This window comes from Balaenoptera musculus, chromosome 8, assembly GCF_009873245.2.
Source record: "Balaenoptera musculus isolate JJ_BM4_2016_0621 chromosome 8, mBalMus1.pri.v3, whole genome shotgun sequence".
Taxonomy (NCBI): Eukaryota; Metazoa; Chordata; class Mammalia; order Artiodactyla; family Balaenopteridae; genus Balaenoptera; species Balaenoptera musculus.
Genome location: NC_045792.1, coordinates 83830563 through 83854330, shown reverse-complemented (window position 1 = coordinate 83854330; position 23768 = coordinate 83830563). Strand labels below are relative to the sequence as shown.

The following is a 23768-nucleotide window of genomic DNA, read 5'->3' as shown; positions in this document are numbered from 1 at the left end:
TATCTAAGTGGCTGCTACACTTTGTCGACAAGAAGAGCGAGACTTTAGCCCTGAAAAGATGGAAGGCAAGGGGGCAAACACGTCCCATGAGGGTTCAGCTCGGTTTAGACAGTTGAGAAACACAGTGAGCACTCAGCATTTTATGTGCCGTCTGTGTTGTAGAAAGGAAACATCCCATGTTAAGACAAGCTTGTTCTGGAGCCTCCTTTCCTTTTGTCCCAGGTACCCGGGCCGTGGCTATCGCGGCGCTGGGTAACTAGAAAACCATGCTTTTCTCAGCCTGTAGTAGTAAGATAGCAAGCTAAACGAATAGACATAGCCTTGGGGCCTAATCTTAAAAAGTAAAAGCTACGTGACTCTTGACTGTTCGTTAGTAAAATGCTTTAAGACTGAGCATCAAACATATATGCCTTAAAATGAAGGTAACAATCAAGTCTCCTACCTGCAGCCTATAAAACCTGCTAAATTTAAGTAACTAGAACAAAACAAGATGGAGTGGAATTTGTGCTTTCAAACGCTGTACCTAGGGCTTCCCTGGTGGCACAGTGGTTAAGAATCCGCCTGCCAGTGCAGGGCACACGGGTTCAAGCCCTGGTCGGGGAAGATCCCACATGCGGCGGAGCAACTAAGCCCGCGCGCCGCAACTGCTGACCCTGCGCTCTAGAGCCCGGGAGCCACAACTACTGAAGTTCGCGCGCCTAGAGCCCGTGCTCCGCAGCAAGAGAAGCCACCGCAATGAGAAACCCGCACGCAATGAGAAACCCGCACAACCGCAATGTAAAGTAGTCCCCCCTCCGAGGGGCGAAGAAACAAAGACCCAATGCAGTCAAAAATAAATTAATAAATTTATTTTTAAGAAACACTACATCTAAATTGATCACACGTGGAAAGTTACTCCTAAAGTATTGAAGACTGATTGCAATACAGCAACCTCAAACCATTCACTAACTAGCACATTAAAGTAAGATTTTTTCCCTTAAACACACACAGTTCTCAGATGAGGATTCACTTTAGAGGGGGGAAAAACGTTAAGACACTCAGTTAACTGGAACTAAGATTTAGGCAGAAAACATTCAGTTCTCACTTCTGAGTCCAGACTAATATACCATAGTCTCTAGATTAGAGGTTCTCAACCCTGACTCCACCTCAGAATCTCCTGGGGAGCAGTGGTTCTAAAGCTATCATCTGACGCTCAGGGAGGTGGGGTGGGTGGTGATGCCAGGCAAGAATTTTTAAGCTTCCCAGGTGATTCTAAGAGGCAGCCAGGCTAAAACCACCTTCCTAGAGAGATCTACCCCCACCTCCACGCTCCTAGTGACAGTCCCTCTACCTTCCTTGAAGGATGAGTATAAACAATTTTCAAATGTGGAGAAGATGCTGCAACACCACCAAAACCACTGATTTGACTTGGATGGCTCACTTGTAATCTTTTGATATATTTTGAATTGTTTCCTTTAAATATTAAAAACATTGACACATGTTCCCGTTTGCTTTTTGGCTACAAGAACTGGAAATTCAAATTACCTCAAGGTAAAGGGATTTTACTGACAGGCTACCTAGGGTTTGGAAGAAGCAAGCTGGCTGCTGCTCTAGATTATTACTACTCTATCAACTTCCCAGGACACGCAGGATCTCTTTCATCACACCTCTACTTCTTGCTGCAGTTGGCTTCACTCCTCTCTACACTACAGACTAGCTTCTTTATTTTTTAGTCGTTCCTCCTTCAAAATTTAGATCTTTCTATACAGAATTTGATTGGCCAAGCTGATTTTTGTGCACAGTCTCATTAGCCTCCAGGTAGGCTGTCCTTGGATCAGTGCTTAGCCCTGGGCTACTCAGCTAGAGTGGTGGGGAAGCTCTTAGTCACCTAGGCATCAGTTGTTTAAGTGGGGATGGCTTTCCAAGAGGACATCATGGATTAGTGAATGAGGGCAAGCAGCAAATGACGATTGACAATCCTAGTGATACAAGAGGGTTGTCCAAGGCATTCCGGGTAGCACCAGACCTGTAGTTTAAAACTTTGACAATGCTTGCCATAAACATGACCAATTTTTCTTAAAACTTTGTGCTGATGAAGTTTGAGGTAAACTGTGGTTTTACTAGATTTTCCATGAAATTAACATTCTATTAGAAGGCCACTTCTTCTAGGACCATGAATATAACTAGGCAGTTCTGCCTTCCCCTGAAGGAGAGGTGTTAGTTTTGTTGCCAAATAATCATGTTATTCCATGAAGTGCAAAATGAAGGTTGCAAATCAGGTAGTACACACACAGTTGCTGTCAACTATGGTCTCACCACACTTTCAGTAGTTTGTTTCTAAAAACTTCCTCACCCCTAAATTATGAAGTATCTTCTCTTTCACTTCATTGTAGAGAGCTGCCTTCCTTTCTTGCCTATGCAACAAAGCAAAATACACACCACAAAAAACCCACCTGACATAGTTATTCCCTGCTTTATTAGGAGAATTGGTATTTTATACTACAGATATGTCCTCAACTTTTTCCCATTTAAAGACTAGTCAGTATCAGTTATATCTTACAGAAGATGGACATGCTAGCATATTGGTACATCATTTTAGTTTTCCCTACCTCTCATTAAAAGTCTAAATTTAAAATTCAGCCTCATTTTATTATTTTTTCTTTGAACGGTCATAATTCCTTTTTTTTTTTAATTTTTAAAATTTTATTTATTTTTGGCTGCGTCGGGTCTTCGTTGTTGCGCGTGGGCTTTCTCCAGTTGCAGCGAGCGGGGGCTACTCTTTGTTGCAGTGCGCAGGCTTCTCATTGTAGTGGCTTCTCTTGTGGAGCATGGGCTCTAGGCGCGCGGGCTTCAGTAGCTGTGGCACGTGGGCTCAGTAGTTGTGGCTCACGGGCTCTAGAGCCCAGGCTCAATAGTTGTGGTGCACGGGCTTCTTTGCTCCGCGGCATGTGGGATCTTCCCAGACCAGGGCTCGAACCCATGTCCCCTGCATTGGCAGGCAGACTCTTAACCACTGCGCCACCAGGGAAGCCCTCAGCCTCATTTTAATCTTTTGGTTTTATTTTTGTGAAGATGCACAATTTAAAATTGTATTATAAAAGTATTATATTGCACATCTATTTGCCAAGTATATCTTGACAGTGCAGTAGTTCCAAAGTAATCATTAACTTGGATAAAAAGTTGAAGACTTTAGCTCTAATTTACAAGAAATGAAGGACACAGAGGAACATGATAAAGGATAGTACAGGCTTGCAATCAGCTAAATCCAGATCGTGGGAAACTCAAGAACAGATGACCAGGTTTATTCAATGACAGAAAGAGAGAAAAGGAGAAGGAAGGAGGGATAAAGAGAAAAACCTCTGGAGTAAAAGATTTAAGAAGCACATTAACCAATTGCACTTTATGAACTTTGTTTGGATCCCTATTTGAATAAACTGTCAAAATCATTTGAGATCAGAAAATGTGAACACTGACTGCATTTTGATGATATTAAGGAATTGTGGCTTTGTGTGTAATAATGACACTGTGGTTATGTTTCTTTTTAATTTAATTTTATTTATTTATTTTTGTCTGCATTGGGTCTTCATTGCTGTGCACAGGCTTTCTCTAGTTGCAGCAAGCAGGGGCTACTCTTCATTGCGGTGCGCAGGTTTCTCATTGTGGTGGCTTCTCTTGTTGCAGAGCATGGGCTCTATGCGTGTGAGATTCAGTAGTTGTGGCACATGGGCTCAGTAGTTGTGGTTCGTGGGCTTTAGAGCACAGGCTCAGTAGTTGTGGCTCACGGGCTTTAGAACGCAGGCTCAGTAGTTGTGGCGCATGGGCTTAGTTGCTCTGCAGCATGTGGGATCTTCCCGGACCAGGGCTCGAACCCATGTCCCCTGCATTAGCAGGCGAATTCTTAACCACTGAGCCACCAGGGAAGTCCCTGTGGTTATGTTTTTAATGGCCTTATCTTTTAGCTATACATACTGAAATTTAATAGATGAAGTGATAAGATATATGAAATTTGCTGAGGTGGGAGCACAGAATAGATTAAACAAGATTGGCCATGGGTTGACAACTGTTGAAACTGGATGATGAGTACATAAGAGTTCATTATTGGGGCTTCCCTGGTGGCGCAGTGGTTGAGAATCTGCCTGCCAATGCAGGGGACACGGGTTCGAGCCCTGGTCTGGGAAGATCCCACATGCCACGGAGCAACTGGGCCCGTGAGCCACAACTACTGAGCCTGCGCATCTGGAGCCTGTGCTCCGCAACAAGAGAGGCCGTGACAGTGAGAAGCCTGCGCACCGCGATGAAGAGTGGCCCCCGCTCACCGAAACTAGAGAAAGCCCTCGCACAGAAACAAAGACCCAACACAGCCAAAAAAAAAAAAGAGTTCATTATTCTGTTCTCCCCATATTTATATATGTTTGAAATTTTCCACAATAAGCTTTAAAAGATGTTGAAGTTTTCAAAAGCATTAGGACAGTTCAATTTTTGACTTGTCTACAGTTTATGGTAACTGACAAATTCACTTTAGCATAGCCTAAGTTTCTATCTTGTATCTTTAAGAAGTATACCTTTCAAGGTACGAACCATACTCCTATTAACTTGTAATTACAGACTTCCTTACTGTTTAATACTTTCTTATATAAACACTGCAATGTCATATCATTTAAATTCCTAGGATGTTCTATAAAGTATTGTGCACAATAATTATAAATCAACCCACCTAAAAGAGGTCAATACTTAACAGCAATACACCATCTAATACTCAGTTTCAGACACAAAAAGTTATACAAAAAAGTTTTATTAAGTACAGTTTCATATTTAGAAGAACATCCAATATTACAATGTGATTGGATCTTTAGGATACATAATTTATTCTTAAAATACACAAGTTATATACAGACACTGGAACACTCAGTCCCCAAAATACTCAATAAAGATGTCTGGGTGACACTTATAGAACTGAGCTAGCAATTTTTTCTTCTCTTTGGCAGAAAGTTTTGAATCCTCATCAATATTTTTTAGTAAATTCATTAGCTCATCCTTGGTTGTCTTCCTTGTATGGTCAGAATAATCACTTTGATCAATTCTCTGGCAATAAATATATCCTTAAAGTTTAAAAGTAAAAAGTTCAGTTAATGAATCTATTCCTCAGATTTAACTAGAAAAATCAAGCAACACTTTTATACTTATATATTTTCCCCCATTTTGTAAAATGCATGTAAAGATGCTAAGCACTGCTGACTTTCTAACCCTGTCAAGTTGCTTTTTGACATAAGGAGGCTCTCAGCTAAGTCTGGATAGCTCTGAGGAGATTGATTAGAGTCTAGCTGAAATTAAAGTGCAACTACTTACAGCAAAAGGCTTTCAAATAAACACCAGGAATTTATCCTTGTGAGACATGGAAGTAGTATTTCTCAGATTACCTGCATCTCTGTTTGGATCTCTTCCCTTCTGAATGTCCATGAGCTTAACACTGACAATTTTATGTAGAGTTCCAGGAATCTTAAAAAAAAAAAAAAAAAAAGAAGGAACATGGAACATTATTCAAATGCATTTTAACCTAGTGATCTATTACATAAGTTCAACTTAACTACTTTCAGAGTTTTACCTTAAAAACATCTTTTTGATGATCCATTAAAAAGAGTACCAGAAGATCAGTTTTGCCTTTGGATAAATTTTTATTGTCAACAATAGCTTTTGAGAATATCCTTTTCACAACCATTCGGTTGTCACTCTATAAAAATAAAACACATACCCAACAGTATATATTTTTAAGAATTGTAATATAAAAGGGAATGTTAAATATTAATAGCTACTATCCATTTCAGCATAATTGATGCTGATGATGGAATAATACATCCTATAAATATTACAGATACTGAATACAATTAACCTTTAGACAGAAGACTTACTTCTTTCTGTAATTTAAATTCAGAAGGATGTGCTGCAACAGCCATGAAATACAGTAGTCTTCTAAATTCTTCTCTATTTTGGGAATCCAAAAGCTTTAGAAAGAGCTGAGTAGCTTCTAGTGCTATTTCAGTCTTCCCATTCACTTCAGCCAAAAGAAGAAAAATGCTTTTAATTTTGACCAGACACGACTATATCAAAGGGAACAAAATTCAAGTTAGAGCTTACGCTAATCACTAAACTTATCCAAAACGATGTTCAAAAGCAAAACAAAAAGACTAGGAATTACAATGAATGACCAATACCATCAAGAAAGCCTATACTTGGGACTTCACTGGTGGCGCAGTGGTTAAGAATCCACCTGCCAATGCAGGGAACACAGGTTCGATCCCTGGTCCGGGAAGATCTCGCGTGCCGCAGAGCAACTAAACCTGTGCACCACAACTACTGAGCCCACATGCCACAACTACTGAAGCCCGCGTGCCTAGAGCCCATGCTCTGCAACAAGAGAAGCCACCGCAATGTGAAGCCCATGCACCTCAAGGAAGAGTAGCCCCCGCTCGCCGCAACTAGAGAAAGCCCGCACGCAGCAACGAAGACCCAACACAGCCAAAAATAAATAATAAATTAATTAAAAAAAAAAAAAGAAAGCCTATACTCGAATTGGCCAGTCCTAAGTCCTTGTCATACACAAATCTTAAGATGTTAAATCTAACTTGGCTTTGTAAATAAATTCTCAGCCTATGTTTTCCAATAATTCACTCCATTTCGAGGGTACACTATGTATACAGTACTGATGTATCCAACTCTACCTGAGAAAAATAAAGGATTCTCTGAAACCTGCCACTTGTTTTCAACAAACCATATGGAACAGTCTGGCTCACTGGTACAGAGACAAAGCAGAGTGTCTGCCATTGTGAAGAGAATGAAGGGGGAATGGTGATAGTGCTGATAACACTTTCTGAAAAAGAGAATTGCTACTCTATGCTTATTAAGCTTCCAGTGAATGAGAGCAGCATTCTCCTGTGGCAACCAGAAGTCCCTGAATAACTTCAGAGCTTATTAAAGCCTCTTTCCAAATGAGGTCTAGAAGTTTTGGAAAAAACACACTTTCCATGGATTAATCCAGATCCACTCCCAGCTTGAAGTAGTACCATTTTGGTTAATTTTGAGGACAAGTAACATTTTCCTGTTCCCTCCAAAAGAGAAATTCTTGTATCCAGTAACATCTTACTTACCTAGGAGTTCTGCAATTCCATTATGAACATCAGATAGGTGATTTAACAGAGGTTCCCTACTACTGTAATATTTGCTAATGGCATTAAACAGAAGTTCTTTCACTAAGTCTATTCTATCTGGTTGCTCAGGAAAGTTTCTGCTTATGTCTACAACCATCTGGTCTGGAAGGTATTCCAAGCAGTCAATTGCTGAAGAAAGCCACTCATCTTCCCTATGGGAGAAAAGAATTATTATTTTAAAAAGCAAAGGATAACGAACGTACACTCAGTACCTAATTTACTAGCTATTTCAAGTTTCCTACCAGAATAAATCTCTATACACCTAGATAAAGAGATGTGTAATTCTTTTTAATATATAGCTAGATCATGAATCACAGATAAAAAGTTGGGTTTAATATGTCTTTTTTTTTTTTTAAGTGAAAACAGAATCCATCCACTACAATATAGGCCTGAGAAAGACATCAAAATTCAAACTCTGCTCCTTAAATTTACTCTGGAGGTCCAGAAACTCTAAGTTGCTTGCTCAGGGTCCCAGGTAGGACTAGATCCCAGATCTGACTCCTAGACCAGCATTTTTCTAATATAGTATTGCTTACTTCAAAGCTCTGTGTATGATCTATCATCTCTGACTTTGGCTAGAAGAGAATACAGGAAGATAAGGTACAGTTTCAAAATAATTAAATATTAATTACCATTTCTAATAAAATGCCAGTTGGGTAACTTAAGAAAATTGCTACATTTCAAGAAACAGAATGACTAAGTTGTTTGTTTGTTTTTTTAACATCTTTATTGGAGTATAATTGCTTTACAATGGTGTGTTAGTTTCTGCTTTATAACAAAGTGAATCAGCTATACATATACATACATTCCCATATCTCCTCCCTCTTGCATCTCCCTCCCACTCTCCCTATCCCACCCCTCTAGGTGGTCACAAAGCACCAAGCTGATCTCCCTGCGCTATGCAGCTGCTTCCCACTAGCTATCTGTTTTACATTTGGTAGTGTATATATGTCCATGCCACTCTCTCACTTCGTCCCAGCTTACCCTTCCCCCTCCCCGTGTCCTCAAGTCCATTCTCTATGTCTGCGTCTTTATTCCTGTCCTGCCCTTAGGTTCTTCAGAACCTTTTTTTTTTTTTTTTTTAAGATTCCATATATATGTTAGTATACGATATTTGTTTTTCTCTTTCTGACTTACTTCACTCTGTATGACAGTCTCTAGGTCCATCCACCTTGCTACTTATATAACTCAATTTTGTTTCTTTTTATGGCTAATATTCCATTGTATATATGTGCCACATCTTCTTTATCCATTCATCTGCAGAATGACTAACTTTTAATATTCAATTTGTTAATATATATAGTTTAAAAAAAAATCATGTCCTCCACTGCTGTGGACTCAGGACAATTAATTCTGCCACCACCCAGGTCATGTCATCTCCTCTGGTCATCAGCTTCATCATAAGATGTAGATAGATGAACTTTAAGGTCAATTTCTGATTCTGTACTTAAAATTTAAGGTAATCATAAATTTTTTTTACATGTTACTTTAGATTGTAGAAATGTAATTTAAATTCTTGTAGAATAATAAGCTTCCTCTTTATATAGAGAGTTCAATAAGTAGTATGTCGGGATTAATTTTTTCACATAAGGGTTTAAGCTACCTTTTGACATTCAACTGTTTATTAATAATTCATTAGAATGTAGAAATGGTGAAGTACTAAAAATATAAGTTGTATTCCTTTCAAACATTTGCATATTCCTAACCACTGGAACACTATCTGCTAAGGCAAAAATCACTAAAAATTAAATAAACTAGAAAATACAAGATTTTAACATTTAATAATTTTACTTAGGGGAAGAGTTTCAGGGTTATAAGGAATATAGAACTCCTCCTTAAGGAAAAATAAAATCATAATTCCCTTAGCACCTGGAGTTAAGCCTTCAAATTTTTAATCAGGAGAGTGTAGTCAGAGGTGAGAGCAAGAGTTATTTTCATTATGTTTCTTTAATAAAACCAGTTAATTTAAAAATACACTTATTTTTTTTAAATTGTTATTTTTAATATGGTTGTAAAACTAAATATAATGACAGAACTAATTCTTAAAAGAGAACTCATGTATGAAAAGTATAGTAAACTCAATATAAAATAATGGATTTTTATCACAACAACCCGGAAGTTGGTGATGCAGTAAAATAAATAAATAAATAAATAAATAAATAAATAAATAAATAAATAAATATGCTTAACTTATAATACATATGGGATAAGTATATATTCTTTTTTTTTTTTAACATCTTCATTGGAGTATAATTGCTTTACAATGTTGTGTTAGTTTCTGCGGTATAACAAAGTGAATCAGCTATATGTATACATACATCCCCATATCCCCTCCCTCTTGCATCTCCCTCCCACCCTCCTTATCCCACGCCTCTAGGTGGTCACAAAGCACCAAGCTGATCTCCCTGTGCGATGCAGCTGCTTCCCACTAGCTATCTATTTTACATTAGGTAGTGTATATATGTCCACACCACTCTCACATTGTCCCAGCTTACCCTTCTCCCTCCCCGTGTCCTCAAGTCCATTCTCTACATCTGCGTCTTTATTCCTGTCCTGCCCCTAGGTTCATCAGAACCTTTTTTTTTTTTTTTTAGGTTCCATACATATGTGTTAGCATATGGTATTTGTTTTTCTCTTTCTGACTTACTTCACTCTGTATGACAGACTCTAGGTCCATCCACCTCACTACAAATAACTCAATTTCGAAAAACACATATTTAATACACATTCTAGAAGACTATAAAAGCATATATAGTCAAAGGAGTCTAAGAATTTGACAAATCTGTTCATTTTGTTCCAGGTCCCTCTGAAGACCAGACAGCTCTAAGAGAGCAGACAGCCCCACATTTTAACAAAGAAGATGGAACATAATCATTTTCTTCACTTGATGTGCAAGTGAGATATATGTGAAACAAAAATGAATATGAAAAATAATGACATTTAAATCTTGTTAATTTTGACCAAGGTAATTTTGTTCATTTTTCCCAATACTGATAATATCAACTGACAAAGCATATCTGATCGTATGGACAGAAGTCAAAAGATTATCTTAAAACTAATATCTTCCTATAAACACACTCAAATTATTATATGTATTTCCACATACTGAGATTCACCGTAAGCCTTGAGAATCCCTCGATCCAGATAGTTCCTGTTGTTGACCAAGTCAGGCTGCCTCTTTGGTTGAGTAACTTTAGGTACCACCTCTTGCCGTTTGAGGAGGGAGTCAAGGAGTGGAAGGTCTATAAGTTGTAGCAGACGCCCAACTGTTTCTTCTTGCCATACTTCATTAATAACTGCACAGGGTAAATAACAAGGGGAAAAGTAACGATTAATAGTTAGTACACACTCACCACAATATCTGCCTAGGCAGGTCTAAGCTAATAAACTTGTGGCAAAAGAAAAAAAAAAAAAGGAAGAAGAAGAAAGAGAGAGAGTCAATTTTATGAAGTAGTTTCTTATAACAAAGTAAAACAATTCAAGATTTGTTTAAAGTGTAGGAGAACAGACATTGGACAACAGGAATTCTTTTCATTTTTGTACTGTAAAAAGCAATATGGCTTGATAAGAGATCAAGTCATATAACATGTTAATAAGGACCTTGGAAGAAAGAATGATTCATTCAATCTGAAAACTGGTTTGAAACCATTGGCTGCAGATTATTCTGCCCAGGGTTTCCACAACTGGGATGGGGGAGGGAAGGTGGAAATCAGTCATTAAAACCACATTCCATTGCCACAGACAAGGAAGAACATATAACCCTGTTAATGTTTTAATATAATTGTCAAATTTTTATTTAACCTAATAAAATCTTAGGGAAAGATATATCTGAGAGCAGATTTTAAATAAATTTTTTAAAATCTGCATGTAAAACATTTCAGATTTGACTCTCTGCCAGCTGATAGGACAAAAGTCAGTGTTCCAGAATTGCAACACTGATCTATTTGTTAAAGATAATAGACCTCTGTTAAAACTTAATATAAACAGCTTTAATACACAGTGTGCTCTTTCTTTATGCTCTGAATATCTAAATTCTAATAAAGGTTAAGATTGAAAAAATTTAAATAACTTTATTTGAAGTTAGTCTTCTATTTCTTCCTGTATCATCTTTAGCTTACCTTGTGGAGACAAGTTTGCAGAGATATTTACGTGAGGGGAGTCAGCAGGCTTTAAACTCAGATTTTCCCACAGATCCTCTAAATTTGCAGATTTGATATCGGAGGACTTAAATAATGCATCTGCATACCTAAAATAAATTTATTTCACAAATTCCTGTTTATTAGTAAGCCTACAGAAATATTTTTGAATTTGACAGCTAAGAGTTTCTAGAAAGTTTATGTATTTCAGAGCAAAAACATAACAAATACAAATTCTAAGAGTAGAATGAAATACAAAAACATCCCACCTTCTTTCTCAAGCCTGAATATATACACTCTACATAAATTCTCCTTTGAGCATTTAGATTTAAGTAATTCAATGACTAAAATGTTAGTTGCCAATTTTAAAACATAATCAAACACAGTCAAACTTCATTATGTTTACTGTTTTTATTAGTTATCTCTCTTTCCGGGGCATTCTCTGGTAGATAGCGCTCAAATACATAACTATAATCTCTTATTCATAATTCTGAAACCCAAAAAGCTTTGAAAAATTTAAAGTTTATTCAGAATTCATATAGTGACAAAACCTGTTCTGAGACTATCACAGCCTTTATCTATCCCAGTTAGTATGAATATTTTCACTGCAGAAATACTAATGTGTTTGATTACCAGATGCTGTCCCAGATCCCTCTCAGAGTGTTATCTAGTAAATGATATATGTACATAATGACCTTTCTAAAATCTCCAAAGTTCCAAATTCCTAAACGCATCTGTTCCCAAAGGTTTCAGATAAAGCATGTGGACCTACATTTGGAAAGTACTGACTGTGCCCTACCTTATCCTCCTACTTCCTTCCTATACAGAGAGAGGTAAATTTTATCATGTTTTAAATACAGAGTTAAAAAAAAACATTTGAAAGTCAATACACTAAAACTCTGAGTTTGGGTCAGATCTGAATTGTAAGAGCTTCAATTACATGGTCACCTCTTCACAGCTTAGCTGAGGGGAATAAAAGGGAAAAGTTTTATCTCATGACAAATAACTAAGTTAGCTATGCACTTATCACCTACATCCATTTCAATCACTGGGTTCTACAATTCTGTCCCCCAGGCTCCCTTTAAATGATTCCTGCTCCTCCACCACTGCTGCCTACTTCCCCCCTCATCTGTAGACCACAATATTGCAAGATTCCTCTCCCCATTAGGCTGTCCATATAGCTGCCTAAAATACAATCTCATCATGCTTAACGTCTTTCTGTGGCCTCCCCAACATCTGTGTGATCACGTGCAAACTCCTTACAATGTCCTATGAAACTTTCTGCATACTGGCTCCTTTCATATTTCACATCTGCTATTTTCTGGATTCTAGTGACAACCCACCTGCTTGTCTTCACCTCTCCTGTTCTCATACCACTTTGTGTATAAACTCTCTAACATTTTTTATACAGTAATTGTAACTTGAAGCAGAAAAATCAAAGTTTGTTGATGGTTTCTGCTAAATATATGAACAAACAAGAATTCTAGGAGATACCAAATAAACAAAAGTTTGCTCTACTTTATCAAATTTACCCACAGACCCAGATTTTAGCCTAATTTACTGTTCCAAAAATAACAAAGACAGTCAGCATCTCATTAAAAAGTAGACAAAATCCTGCCAATATCCCCCCTGCCAATATTATGAGACGGACGCGCTACCTACTGCACTAAAGAGGCCCCTCCCCCTGCCAATAGTAAATGAAAATCTAACATAGACTAACCTGGAAGGTGAAAACAGTTTGTTCTCTTTGCCTAATTGACTGTCTTGGTTAGGTATCGTTGTGAATCTATAAAGACTGCAACTACTATCTTCAAATGTAGGTTTTTTGTCTTTTCCAAAGACTTTGGTCGGAACTGCTTCAAATACTTTGTAGTCCATAAGTGCTTGACATACTCTCACCACTTTGGCCCGAGGAATATCTACATCACCAAAGTATTTATTCTGAATTAGGTGAGAAAAAATGACATCCACAGCTTCCGAACCAACAAAACAGTCATTGTGTCTTTTTAAATGATGCCTTCGTTTTTTCACCTCCACTTGTGTTTGAAGAGTGTTTATAATGCTGCTCCATACATATGTGGCTCCAAACGGCTTCTGGGCTACACTGAAACCTGGAATGCGAAAAATCACAGAGTCACCTCACTCCTTTGTAGTAAGGTCTAAGCAATCCTTAAGCAAATCTCCAAAGTTATTAATAAGAAACAATTATGAGGGCAGCTTGTTATTGAAATATGAAATTATTAGTAGCAACTCATTAAAAAATGTAGTGCCTACTATATGCTAAACACTGTTTGATGTGCTAGGATACAAGAGTGGGCAAAATAAAGTCCCTGTTCTTATAGACTTATTCTTTGTGGGAAGATACAGACATTATGTATATGTTAGATCAGTGCCAAGAAGAAAAATAAAGCCAGGTAAGAAAGAGAATGCTGTTTTAGATGGGAGGTCAGAAAAGACCTGTTTGACATGGTGATCTCTGATCAGAAGCCTACGTAAAACCTGGGGGCAAGCTGTGCAGTTATCTGGGGAAAGAACAGAGAGAACAGAAAGAGCAAAGGCCCTGAGGAGGGGGTGTACTCCACTATGAGAACAGGAAGGAGGCCGCCATGACCTGAGTAGGTGACCAAGGGAAAGAACAGTAGGAAGTGAGATCAGAGAGGAGTGACAATGGGGTTTGGAGTCGGGGGATGCACATCAAGCAGGACCTTGTGGCAGTTACCAATTATGTACAAGAGCTCTATTAAATGCCTATATAAATGCTCTAATCTTCAACAGCAACCCTATGAAGCAGACATCACCTCTATTTGAGAGATGGAAAACAGATTCACAGAGGTTAAGTGTAACCTCCAGACATTATATTGTAAGAGGTGGTACTGGGATTTGGTTCACGGTCTATACGATTTCAAAGCATTTATCAGTCAGATAAGACAGACATACAGATAGACACATGTATAGTTATAGATATACATACACACACAATGCTTGTTGGAATAAACTAATTTTTTTTAAAGCTTCTTATTATGCAGACTCATGAGTTAAGTACTTTGTTATACAGGATAAACTAACAGTTTGGTTCCTGTTCAATAGGAGCTTATAGCCTATTGCAAAGATAGGAAAAGCACAGAAATAAAGTAAGGTTTTAGAAAACGTGCTTTCAAAGATCCATCATATTTTTCCTCATTTTATTAAGTTGATATTTGGCATAACTACAAAGAAGAAAAGGAGAAACAATTAAAAGAAAATGGGGGCTTCCCTGGTGGCGCAGTGGTTGAGAATCTGCCTGCTAATGCAGGGGACACGGGTTCGAGCCCTGGTCTGGGAAGATCCCACATGCCGCGGAGCAACTAGGCCCGTGAGCCACAACTACTGAGCCTGCGCGTCTGGAGCCTGTGCTCCGCAACGGGAGAGGCCACGATAGTGAGAGGCCCGCGCACCGCGATGAAGAGTGGCCCCCGCTTGCCACAACTAGAGAAAGCCCTCGCACAGAAACGAAGACCCAACACAGCCAAAAATAAATTAATTAATTAATTAAAAGAGAAACTCATAGCTAACATCTTAAAAAAAAAAAAAATGGACCTTAAGTTTTAGTAAGCTGATGGAACTAAGTCTAGCTAATCGTCAGCCTGGTGGCTAGCTGGCTTGCTCTCTGTTTATGTAAACACATAGTATGCCTTTTTATGTGTTATACCTTTTAATGACCCTCTGAATATTCAGTTGTTCTAATTTTTAAGCCCCCATTTTTGTTAAGTATATAACTCCTTTATTTCCAAGATATTTTGGCAGAGAAATTGAAAACTGATTACATCCCTTAAGGTAGTCTAAGAAGGAAAACAATATGCAACGGTACAACAATAACGAATAAGGGGCATTATAATTAAAGAAACTCCTACTTGAAATTACCTTCCTGCTCTTTTAGATAAAATAGAATATGTAAGATGAAAGCAAAGTTTCTGAAGCACATTAAAACTCCACTTGGGAATTCCCTGGTGGTCCAGTGGTTAGCACTTGTGCTTCCACTGCCAGGGGCCCGGTTTCCATCCCTGGTTGGGGAACTCAGACCCTGCAAGCCACGCGGCGCGGCTGAGAGAAAAAAAAAAAACTCCACTCAATGCACTAGAGTCATAAATTTTAAGTGGGTCATTTGAAATTCATCTTTTGTGCTGCAATAAATATAGGGAGTGTAGTGAACCACAGTGTATTCACCTATAGTGTAATTTTGTAGCTACCATAAAAATTACTAACATACACACACACAGAAAACCCTTTATTGTTTGTGTATTTCCAATACCAAAAGTAGATGGGTAATTTTACTATCTATCCATTATTATGATCTTAGTTTAAAATAATCAGCAAGATTATGGGTTTTTTAAATTAATTAATTAATTAATTTTTATTTTTGGCTGCAGTGGGTCTTCATCACTGTGCGCAGGCTTTCTCTAGTTGTGGCGAGCAGGGGCTACTCTTCGTTGCGGTGTGCGGGCTTACTGCGGTGGCTTCTCTTGTTGCAGGGCACGGGCTATATGCGGGTGGACTTCAGCAGTTGTGACACATGGGCTCAGCAGTTGTGGCTCGCGAGCTCTAGAGCACAGCCTCAGTAGTTGTGGCACACGGGCTTAGTTGCTCCGTGGCATGTGGGATCTTCCCGGACCAGGGCTCGAACCCGTGTCCCCTGCATCGGCAGGCGGATTCTTAACCACTGCGCTACCAGGGAAGTCCCAGCAAGATTGTTTTTAATTATCAAAATTATATTTTAAAATTCCAGATACTTCATAATCCATTACTAAACAAAGAAGTAATTGATGCTAGTTTTCCAAATATGTGAGCAGTTTTAAGAACTGAATTATGGAGACTCAACTAGATAAATCAAGCTGAAACTAGACTTACTACTGGTACTGTATTTAGTCTCTACTGAGTAGAGCCAGAATCATGCACTGGATGGAATCTCAAAATATGTCCAGGTCGTTCCCCTGGTATCCAGAACTAGGAGTAGCTGTACTGGTTCCAGCAAAGGAGGATTAGCACTTAATATTCTATTTTTTATAATTTATCTTTCCTTATACTGAAATCACTCAGATAAATGCAGTCTTTAAGGGTCAAGTATTTTTTTTTTAAATTAATTTATTTACATATTTTTGGCTGCGTTGGGTCTTCGTTTCTGTGCGAGGGCTTTCTCCAGTTGCGGCAAGCGGGGGCCACTCTTCATCGCGGTGCACGGGCCTCTCACTATCGCGGCCTCTCTTGTTGCGGAGCACAGGCTCCAGACGCGCAGGCTCAGCAATTGTGGCTCACGGGCCCAGCCGCTCCACGGCATGTGGCATCTTCCCAGACCAGGGCTCGAACCCGTGTCCCCTGCATTGGCAGGCAGATTCTCAACCACTGCGCCACCAGGGAAGCCCAGCACTTAATATTCTTAACTTCCTAACATACCAGAGATTATAGTTGAGATTTAAATGAACTTAATGTCTGTTCTTTAGTCTTTTTTCAAATCTTCATTATATTATTAATAGTAGCTAACATTTGAGGACTTACAATATGACAAGCTCTGCCTTCTCTCATTTAATCCTGATAAACTTCTCTAAAATAGTTATTAATAATCCTAGTTTGAAGAAATTGAGGCTCAGGGAATTAAACAAACTTACCCTCAGTTTTACAGGTAGTAAATATATACTAGCTTTTCTTAGTACTTAAATATAAATATATTAAAAGTAAGTCAGCAGGGCTTCCCTGGTGGTGCAGTAGTTAAGAATCCCCCTGCCAATGCAGAGGACATGGGTTCGAGCCCTGGTCTGGGAAGATCCCACATGCCGCGGAGCAACTAAGCCCATGCACCACAACTACTGAAGCCCTTGTGCCTAGAGCCCGTGCTCCACAACAAGAGAAGCCACCGCAATGAGAAAGCCCGTGCACTGCAACGAAGAGTAGCCCCCGCTCGCCGCAACTAGAAAAAGTCCACGCGAAGCCAAGAACACACAGTGCAGCCCAAAATAAATAAATTAGATAAATAAATTTTTTAAAAAAAGAAGCTTTGTAAAAAAAAAAAAAGTTAGCAGATAGTTTTAGCATTAACCTTTCATTGAAGACTTGGATTAACTGAAAGAGCTTTAAGTGAGCCAATGAGATTAAAGAAACAAACAAAAAAACAACTTTAAGATTTGTGAATCCTTAACCAAGCTATTTAAAAACACTTAGTAGTCATTACTCCTCAAATAAGATAGGTATCATAAATTCTATGATATATACTATCCATAGTACACAGGAAAGGAAAATAAGCAAGGTTCAAACTTGTAGAGCTCAGATTGCCTATTAAGTACCAACAAAACAGACTTCTGGGCTAGTAATAATACTAAAGATGAAACACATAAATCATAACAGTTGAGCTACAAGTAAGTAAGCATAAAAACTCTAAAAGATAAGGCTGACTCACTTATTAATTTGAGATCAGTAAGACAACTGATGGGGGTGAGAGCCTCAATGACGTGAAAAAGGCTAATCTTCACAGGGGAATTAAGAAATAAAGAATATATTTCTCCATATTAACTTGCTGTTTAAATATGGAAAATCAGGAAGTCTTGCAGGTTGGATAACACAGTATAAAAGATTAAAGAACAGGTTAGAGCAGGATAGTAGGCACCTGTGAGCCATACAATGTTTCCAGAGTTCTCCAGGCATAATACAATTCAGCCCTTTCAGGTCCCCTCTGTTCTCACTGACCATTAATTCCCAACCATTGCATCCTGGTTGCAAATATCCTGGAGTATTTCCCCTTAAGCATCACCACCCACAGACCCAAACTCATGTTCATACAGATATTTTAATACATAATCTACCCTGGACTTGACGACTAAATGTGCCAAAACTCACACCAGGATAACCTGTTTTTTTAACGCTGACTTCACCAGTTGAACACAGATCCCCCACATGCTGGTTTGAAACTTCTTATTTATCATCATCTAAGAGCTGAAATGAACATTGGTATCGCTGACCATGGCCCAGTAAGATGAATTATTGTGACTTCTAAACAGGATTCGAGAGACCCGAAGTATACAATGAATGTTTTGTAAGTCTAGCAATCAGAATTTAAGCTTCAGCTTGTCCTCAAACTTCACTTGCATATGAGCTGGACAATTCTTTAAAATTCATCACTATCTACATCTTGATGCTTCTTTGTTTACATTTGGTTAAGCATGTTCCAAAAGCATCATGACCTAACGATCAAAGTCTAGAGACCAGCTGCGATAACCCTGAATAAGAGACTTAACTTTTATAATTTGTTTTCTTCATTTACTGATACAAGAATTAAACACTATGTTTAAGGTATGTTTCAGGTCTAAACTGCTGATTTGTAGGACTTTAGAGACTAAAATTATATCTCTCTCCATTTAGACATGGTCATTGAACACCAAACAAAATATGTAAGAAATGAAGCATAGGAACAAATTTGACCTGTCGGATAAAAAGCTTTGAGAAGCTATCAAGAGGCTCAGAAACTGTTTTAAACTAGATCTATAACATACTACACATGCTCATGAGCCCTATATAAACCTAGGCTAGTTAACATTCAGTTTTCAAGCAGGCTTATCTTTATCTGTGTGAAAACAATAGCTATTTTTCCAAAGCAAAGACCCATCCTCTGCATGTATTTGAAATCTACCCAAAAAAGTTTACCAGCCATAAAAAAGTTAAACTTCTAATATTGAACTTATGTGTATTTGTAACACTACTAATAATCATCTTTACTTCTAAAAAGGCACACTAAATAATCAAGTCATTATAATAATAATTCCTTAAAAATCAAGTCATAAGGCAGATAGGTCAAGAAATTACATTTACTCATTAAGTCACAAGGGGATAATCAGCATCAACCATGATCTGTGCAGTCAGCATCAACTATGGCCCTGCTGTGAAAACCAATTTAAGGGTGAAAACAATTCTATAATCATGCCAATCAGTGAGATTATATTAACTCCTTAGATCAATAGACACATTATAAAACTGGATCCCAATGTAAGGTAAACATACACACAGAGTTACTAAAACATGCTACTTCTAAATGAATATGTAACAATTTTATTTTCATTTTTGGATATTACACTGCCCCCACCCCCAACACACACAAAAGAAAAGAATTCAGATAGCTCATGTTAGGCAGTTTTGCACAAAACTTAAAGAAATTGTGAGCTACTGCCTTATTTCATTCAAATTTCCTTATACTTCACAGAGGTTCAAATTATTCAATACTTGTTAGTTGTAGATTATTGCCAACTATTAAAATATTTTAAAGAAGGGTTAACACAGTGGTTCTTAGTAGGTGATTTTACTCCCCCCGGACATTTGGCAATGTCTGGAGCCATTTTTGGTTGTTATAAGCTGAGGAGGGAGAAATGCTACTGATGTTTAGTGGGTAGAGGGGCCAGGGACACTGCTTAACATTCCACAGTGACAGGCCAGCTCCCGCAACAGCAAAGAAAACGTCAGCAGAGCCAAGGTTCAGAAACCCTAGGTTAATTGAATACTGTTTAGACATGGAAACTTGTGGTAATGCAGCAGGCACAGTGCTAGGTTCTGTGAATAGAAAAACACAAGAGTGTGGGTTCTGGAGTCCCAGAGAACTTGGTTCTCTATTCTTGGCTCCATCATTACTAATAATGCAATCTTGGGCAAACTGCCTAACTTTTCTGGTGCAAAACAGAGTTAATTCCACTTCCCTCAGTTATTGTGAAGGTCATCTGCGATATATATGTAAAGTGGCTGGCACGTACCCAGCAATTAACAGATGTATAAAAACGAAAGGGGAAATTGTCTCAATCTAGAAGAGCCGAAGGACATGTGGATTCACTGTAATGTAATATCCTGGATGGGACCCTGGAACAGAAAAAGGATATTAGGCAAAAACTAAGGAAATCTGAGTAAAACCATGGACTATCAATATCGGTTCACTAATTGTGACAAATGTATTACACTAATGTAAGATGTTAATCATAAGGGAAACTGAGTGAAGGGCATATGGGAACTCTAAGCACTAACTTAGTGACTTTTTGTAAATCTAAATCTATCCTAAAAATGTTTATTTAAAAAGTAAAAAAAAAAAAAAAAAAAAAAAAAGGAAGGCCTCTTTCTTTCTCTTCCTTTCTTTGAACTAAGAAGACACAGTCCCCACCCTCAAAGAGTTTACCTTTTACCTATTCATACCACTTGGATGATGATGTCAAGCTCTGAACAGTAGTCAGTCAAATAAAGACCACTAGCAGGTGAGATGACAAATGTGACACATACCAGAAGATTTAACTCCTCATCAGAAGATAACAAGTATATAAAATCCTAAATCATTTAGGATTTGAGAGAATTTTACTTAAGAATTATTTTTTTTCAAAAGAGGTTTTAAAACATTACAGAATTGTTAAGACAAAGGAAAAGGACTACATTTATTGGACATTAACCAAAATTTCATGAAAATAGATAAATGTAGAGAGCTGTGCTTTGAGTGTTAAAACTAGGCAGATGTGACTGAGTGCGGAAAACTTCCTATATGCCAATATCAATACTGCAACACTTTTACTGCATATTGGTTTTGGTAATCCAAAGTTTGTTTTCCTCTTACACAGCATTAGAGGTGTCATGCTGAAGACTGACACTGCCTCTGAAAAGAAGGTTGCAGGTAAACTATGTAAAATAAATAAAGAACAATTTTAGAATATGTTTAGGGAACTATTAACAAAAGTAGGCACTGACCCCTGCTTTAATTCATACAGATTAATGAGATAGCATATGGGAAGTACTTTGAGCTCCCTGGAAAAGTGATACCAGGTGAATTCAAAGAATTAGGTTACAGTATAAAGGGATAACAGGATAACATACCACTTTCTTGCTTGTCTATATTAAAAGACAAATTTCTTCAAACTACTTACTAAAGGTTAGCATACAGACTTTATTTCTTCTACATAAATCAGGTCCCTGGTTGTTACAGCCCCTTTAAACTATGGAAGAATTACTAATAGGTAGAGAAACAAAAATACAAAGCTGCTTGCCAGAGCACACAGAAAGAGAATGGCAGGGAACCAAGAACACAGGCTCCCATTACCATGCTCGCTAGGACTGTGACAAGGCAACTAAAGAGTGGGAAGGGGGATGAACATAGGATAACAGGTAGGGTTCCAACTGTAGCAACCAAAACAGATGAGAAAATGCAGTGGGCCCTTCTCTGCCCACTGCACCTGGTGTGCAGAAGACAGTGGTCCTTTCCTTGGGTTCAAATTCGATGACCAGCACTTCAACTCTTCCCTCTGAGAGTCATCTGCCTAATTTTGAATACATATTCCCTTATATGAAGAACCTGTTCACTAATGACCAAAGCTCAGAACAGGTATTTCAGCTGTTAGAGAAGACAGGACTTTTAATCACATAAAATTTGGCAATTTCTTTCACTCAGAAAGTAAGCCTAAAGACTTCTCAAGACTGTTTCCAATATTATTTGATTTTATATTCCTAAATGATGAAGTATTTCCCTTCTCTTCACACTGTAAACACTGGAGAAATTCTGAATGTAGCCATCATGTGCTTATTTGAATCCTGTTAATTGGAGAGTAAGATTAATGTTAAGATCGTTCTTAGAAAAGTACAAATGAAAAGTGGTTCTCTATCACAATTTATCATCAGCATTTTGAAGATTAAAAGCATTACTAATTGTAAGTTAAACAGAAAACTGAGGCCACTGAGATGCACCCAATTTGTCCTACGTCAATCCACTGACCACTGTCGCCTTAAGGAAGGAGTCACAGTTTCACTGGTTTGCTTTTACAAATGAAAGGCTTAATAATAAGGGAACTAATTCCTACAGCAACCCACATTGTAGCTACAGAAAGGGGGGAAAGTTGTAACTTCTCTAAAAGGAAAACAAAAAAGCCAAGTATTATCTGTACCCCTTAACTCTATTAACTGAGACGTAGGGTATGCTAAAATCGGAATTTTAGAACCGATCATCCGATTCTGTTCAATTGTTTGGACATTTAAAGAAACCAAGATGTTAGCATACTAACATCCTAAGTAACCTGCCCCCCAGGACATGATTTAGCTGGCAAAATTCACCAGTGTCTCTCCTTATCTCATGCAACCATTGAAAAGGAAAAGCAAAAACTTCTATTCACTGAAATACTGCTTATCCAGAAAGTGTAACTAATAAATACCTTTTATGCCAAGTTCCTGCCGGTAGAACTTAATATAACAGAAACCTCTCACCACTCCCAGGAAGAGTCTGGGCAACAAACTGGGCAACAGAGGCACTGGGCCCCTGGTCATATTGTGGAGTCAAGGTTTGTGGCTGAGACAGTAACCAGTAATGATGTGGAGCACGTCTGGAGACCTACTGCAAGCGCCCGGCACGCAACTGGCGCACAGACTAGCGCGCGGTGAAGTTAAAGTCTGGGTAACTTAGGAGAAAGCTGGCTGCGAGGGCACCAGGGTCCGGCACAGCAGCTCACCGGCGGGGGCGCCGGCCCGAGCGGCCACAGCTGTGCGGAGCTCGCGGAGGCGGCCGCGGACCTGGCTGTACCTGGCGGGATCCCCCGCCCGCGCGAGAACCTCAGCCTGCGCCCCCCGCCCACCCCGTGACCCCCACCGTCCCCGGACCGGGTCCTCGGCACCTACCGGGAGGCCTCTGCGCGGGACTCTGGAGAGCCGACAGGTTGAGCGCCGCCGCCTTCTCCCGCACCGTGGCCATGGCCGCAGCCGCGCGGACACCGCCGCCCCAGACCGCCGCACTGCGAAGTGGGCGCCAGCACCGCGGCCGCCAGTTAACTGGCCCGGGATGGGGCGGAGCTCCCGCCAGGCCCCGCCCCCGCCCGGTGATCTGCCGTTGCGCGCTGCGCGCCGCACGCCGCCGGTCACGTGCAGGCCGGGGCCGACTGTAACCTGAGGCCCCGCGGGCGAGGAAAAGGTGCGGATCCCGCCCTCGAGGCAGCCAGGTGGGAAGTATTTCGGGGTGCTGCGCCCTGCGAGTCCGCGCCGGCCGCACGCGGCCCGCATCCCGCCCCCGCCGTCAGCACAGCCCACGTGCAGGCAGAGGTATGCGCGCGGCAGGCTCAGACCAGTAGGGTGCCGCGTCTCGCCCTGGATTAGTTCTGGGGCTCGGCCAGCTGTTTAACTGTCTTGGCCTTCTGTGTTCTCACCTGTGACGCGAGGGCAGTATTAGTATCCGCTTCGCGGAATTTTTTTAATGAAGATTACACGAACCAATTCATGTATTTTAGTTGTTGAGTCTGGAACATAAGTGCTTAAAATTATGTCATGGTGATAAGTGCCTCGAGGTTTTCACGCATCCCCACCTGTAAAGAACAAATCTTTATCTGTTTCAGGAGAGCAATGTCTAGAGGTCACAGTCAGGAGGGCAGCTGGCTGGCCTTGGGGCTGGCTGCCAAGGAAATCGGTGCCTCCTCCAAAGTAACTCTGGGTCAGGTGG

At 39.4% G+C, this 23768-nt stretch overlaps 1 protein-coding gene across 1 annotated transcript; it reads right to left on the bottom strand.

Annotated features, from left to right (window-relative positions):
- Nucleotides 1-4739: 4739 nt before the first annotated feature.
- On the bottom strand, nt 4740-23284 carry DEPDC7 (DEP domain containing 7). Its single transcript, XM_036862261.1, has 9 exons — nt 22958-23284; nt 13038-13428; nt 11300-11427; nt 10288-10477; nt 7122-7333; nt 5886-6028; nt 5582-5707; nt 5397-5475; nt 4740-5078 (listed from the first exon to the last, which is right to left on the bottom strand). Exons 1-9 carry the CDS (start codon nt 23028-23030, stop codon nt 4885-4887), a joined length of 1536 nt encoding a protein of 511 aa, XP_036718156.1. The 5' UTR covers nt 23031-23284; the 3' UTR covers nt 4740-4884.
- Nucleotides 23285-23768: the final 484 nt, after the last annotated feature.

Excerpts from the sequence above, each read along its gene's own strand:
- DEPDC7 (XM_036862261.1), bottom strand. The coding sequence starts at position 23,030 with ATGGCCACGGTGCGGGAGAAGGCGGCGGCGCTCAACCTGTCGGCTCTC. Across the intron at positions 7,334-10,287 it reads AAGGCTTACGGTGAATCTCA|GGAAGATGAGTGGCTTTCTT; the intron begins GTATGTGGAAAT and ends TTTCTCCCATAG. Across the intron at positions 5,708-5,885 it reads AATTTAAATTACAGAAAGAA|AGTGACAACCGAATGGTTGT; the intron begins GTAAGTCTTCTG and ends TTATTTTTATAG.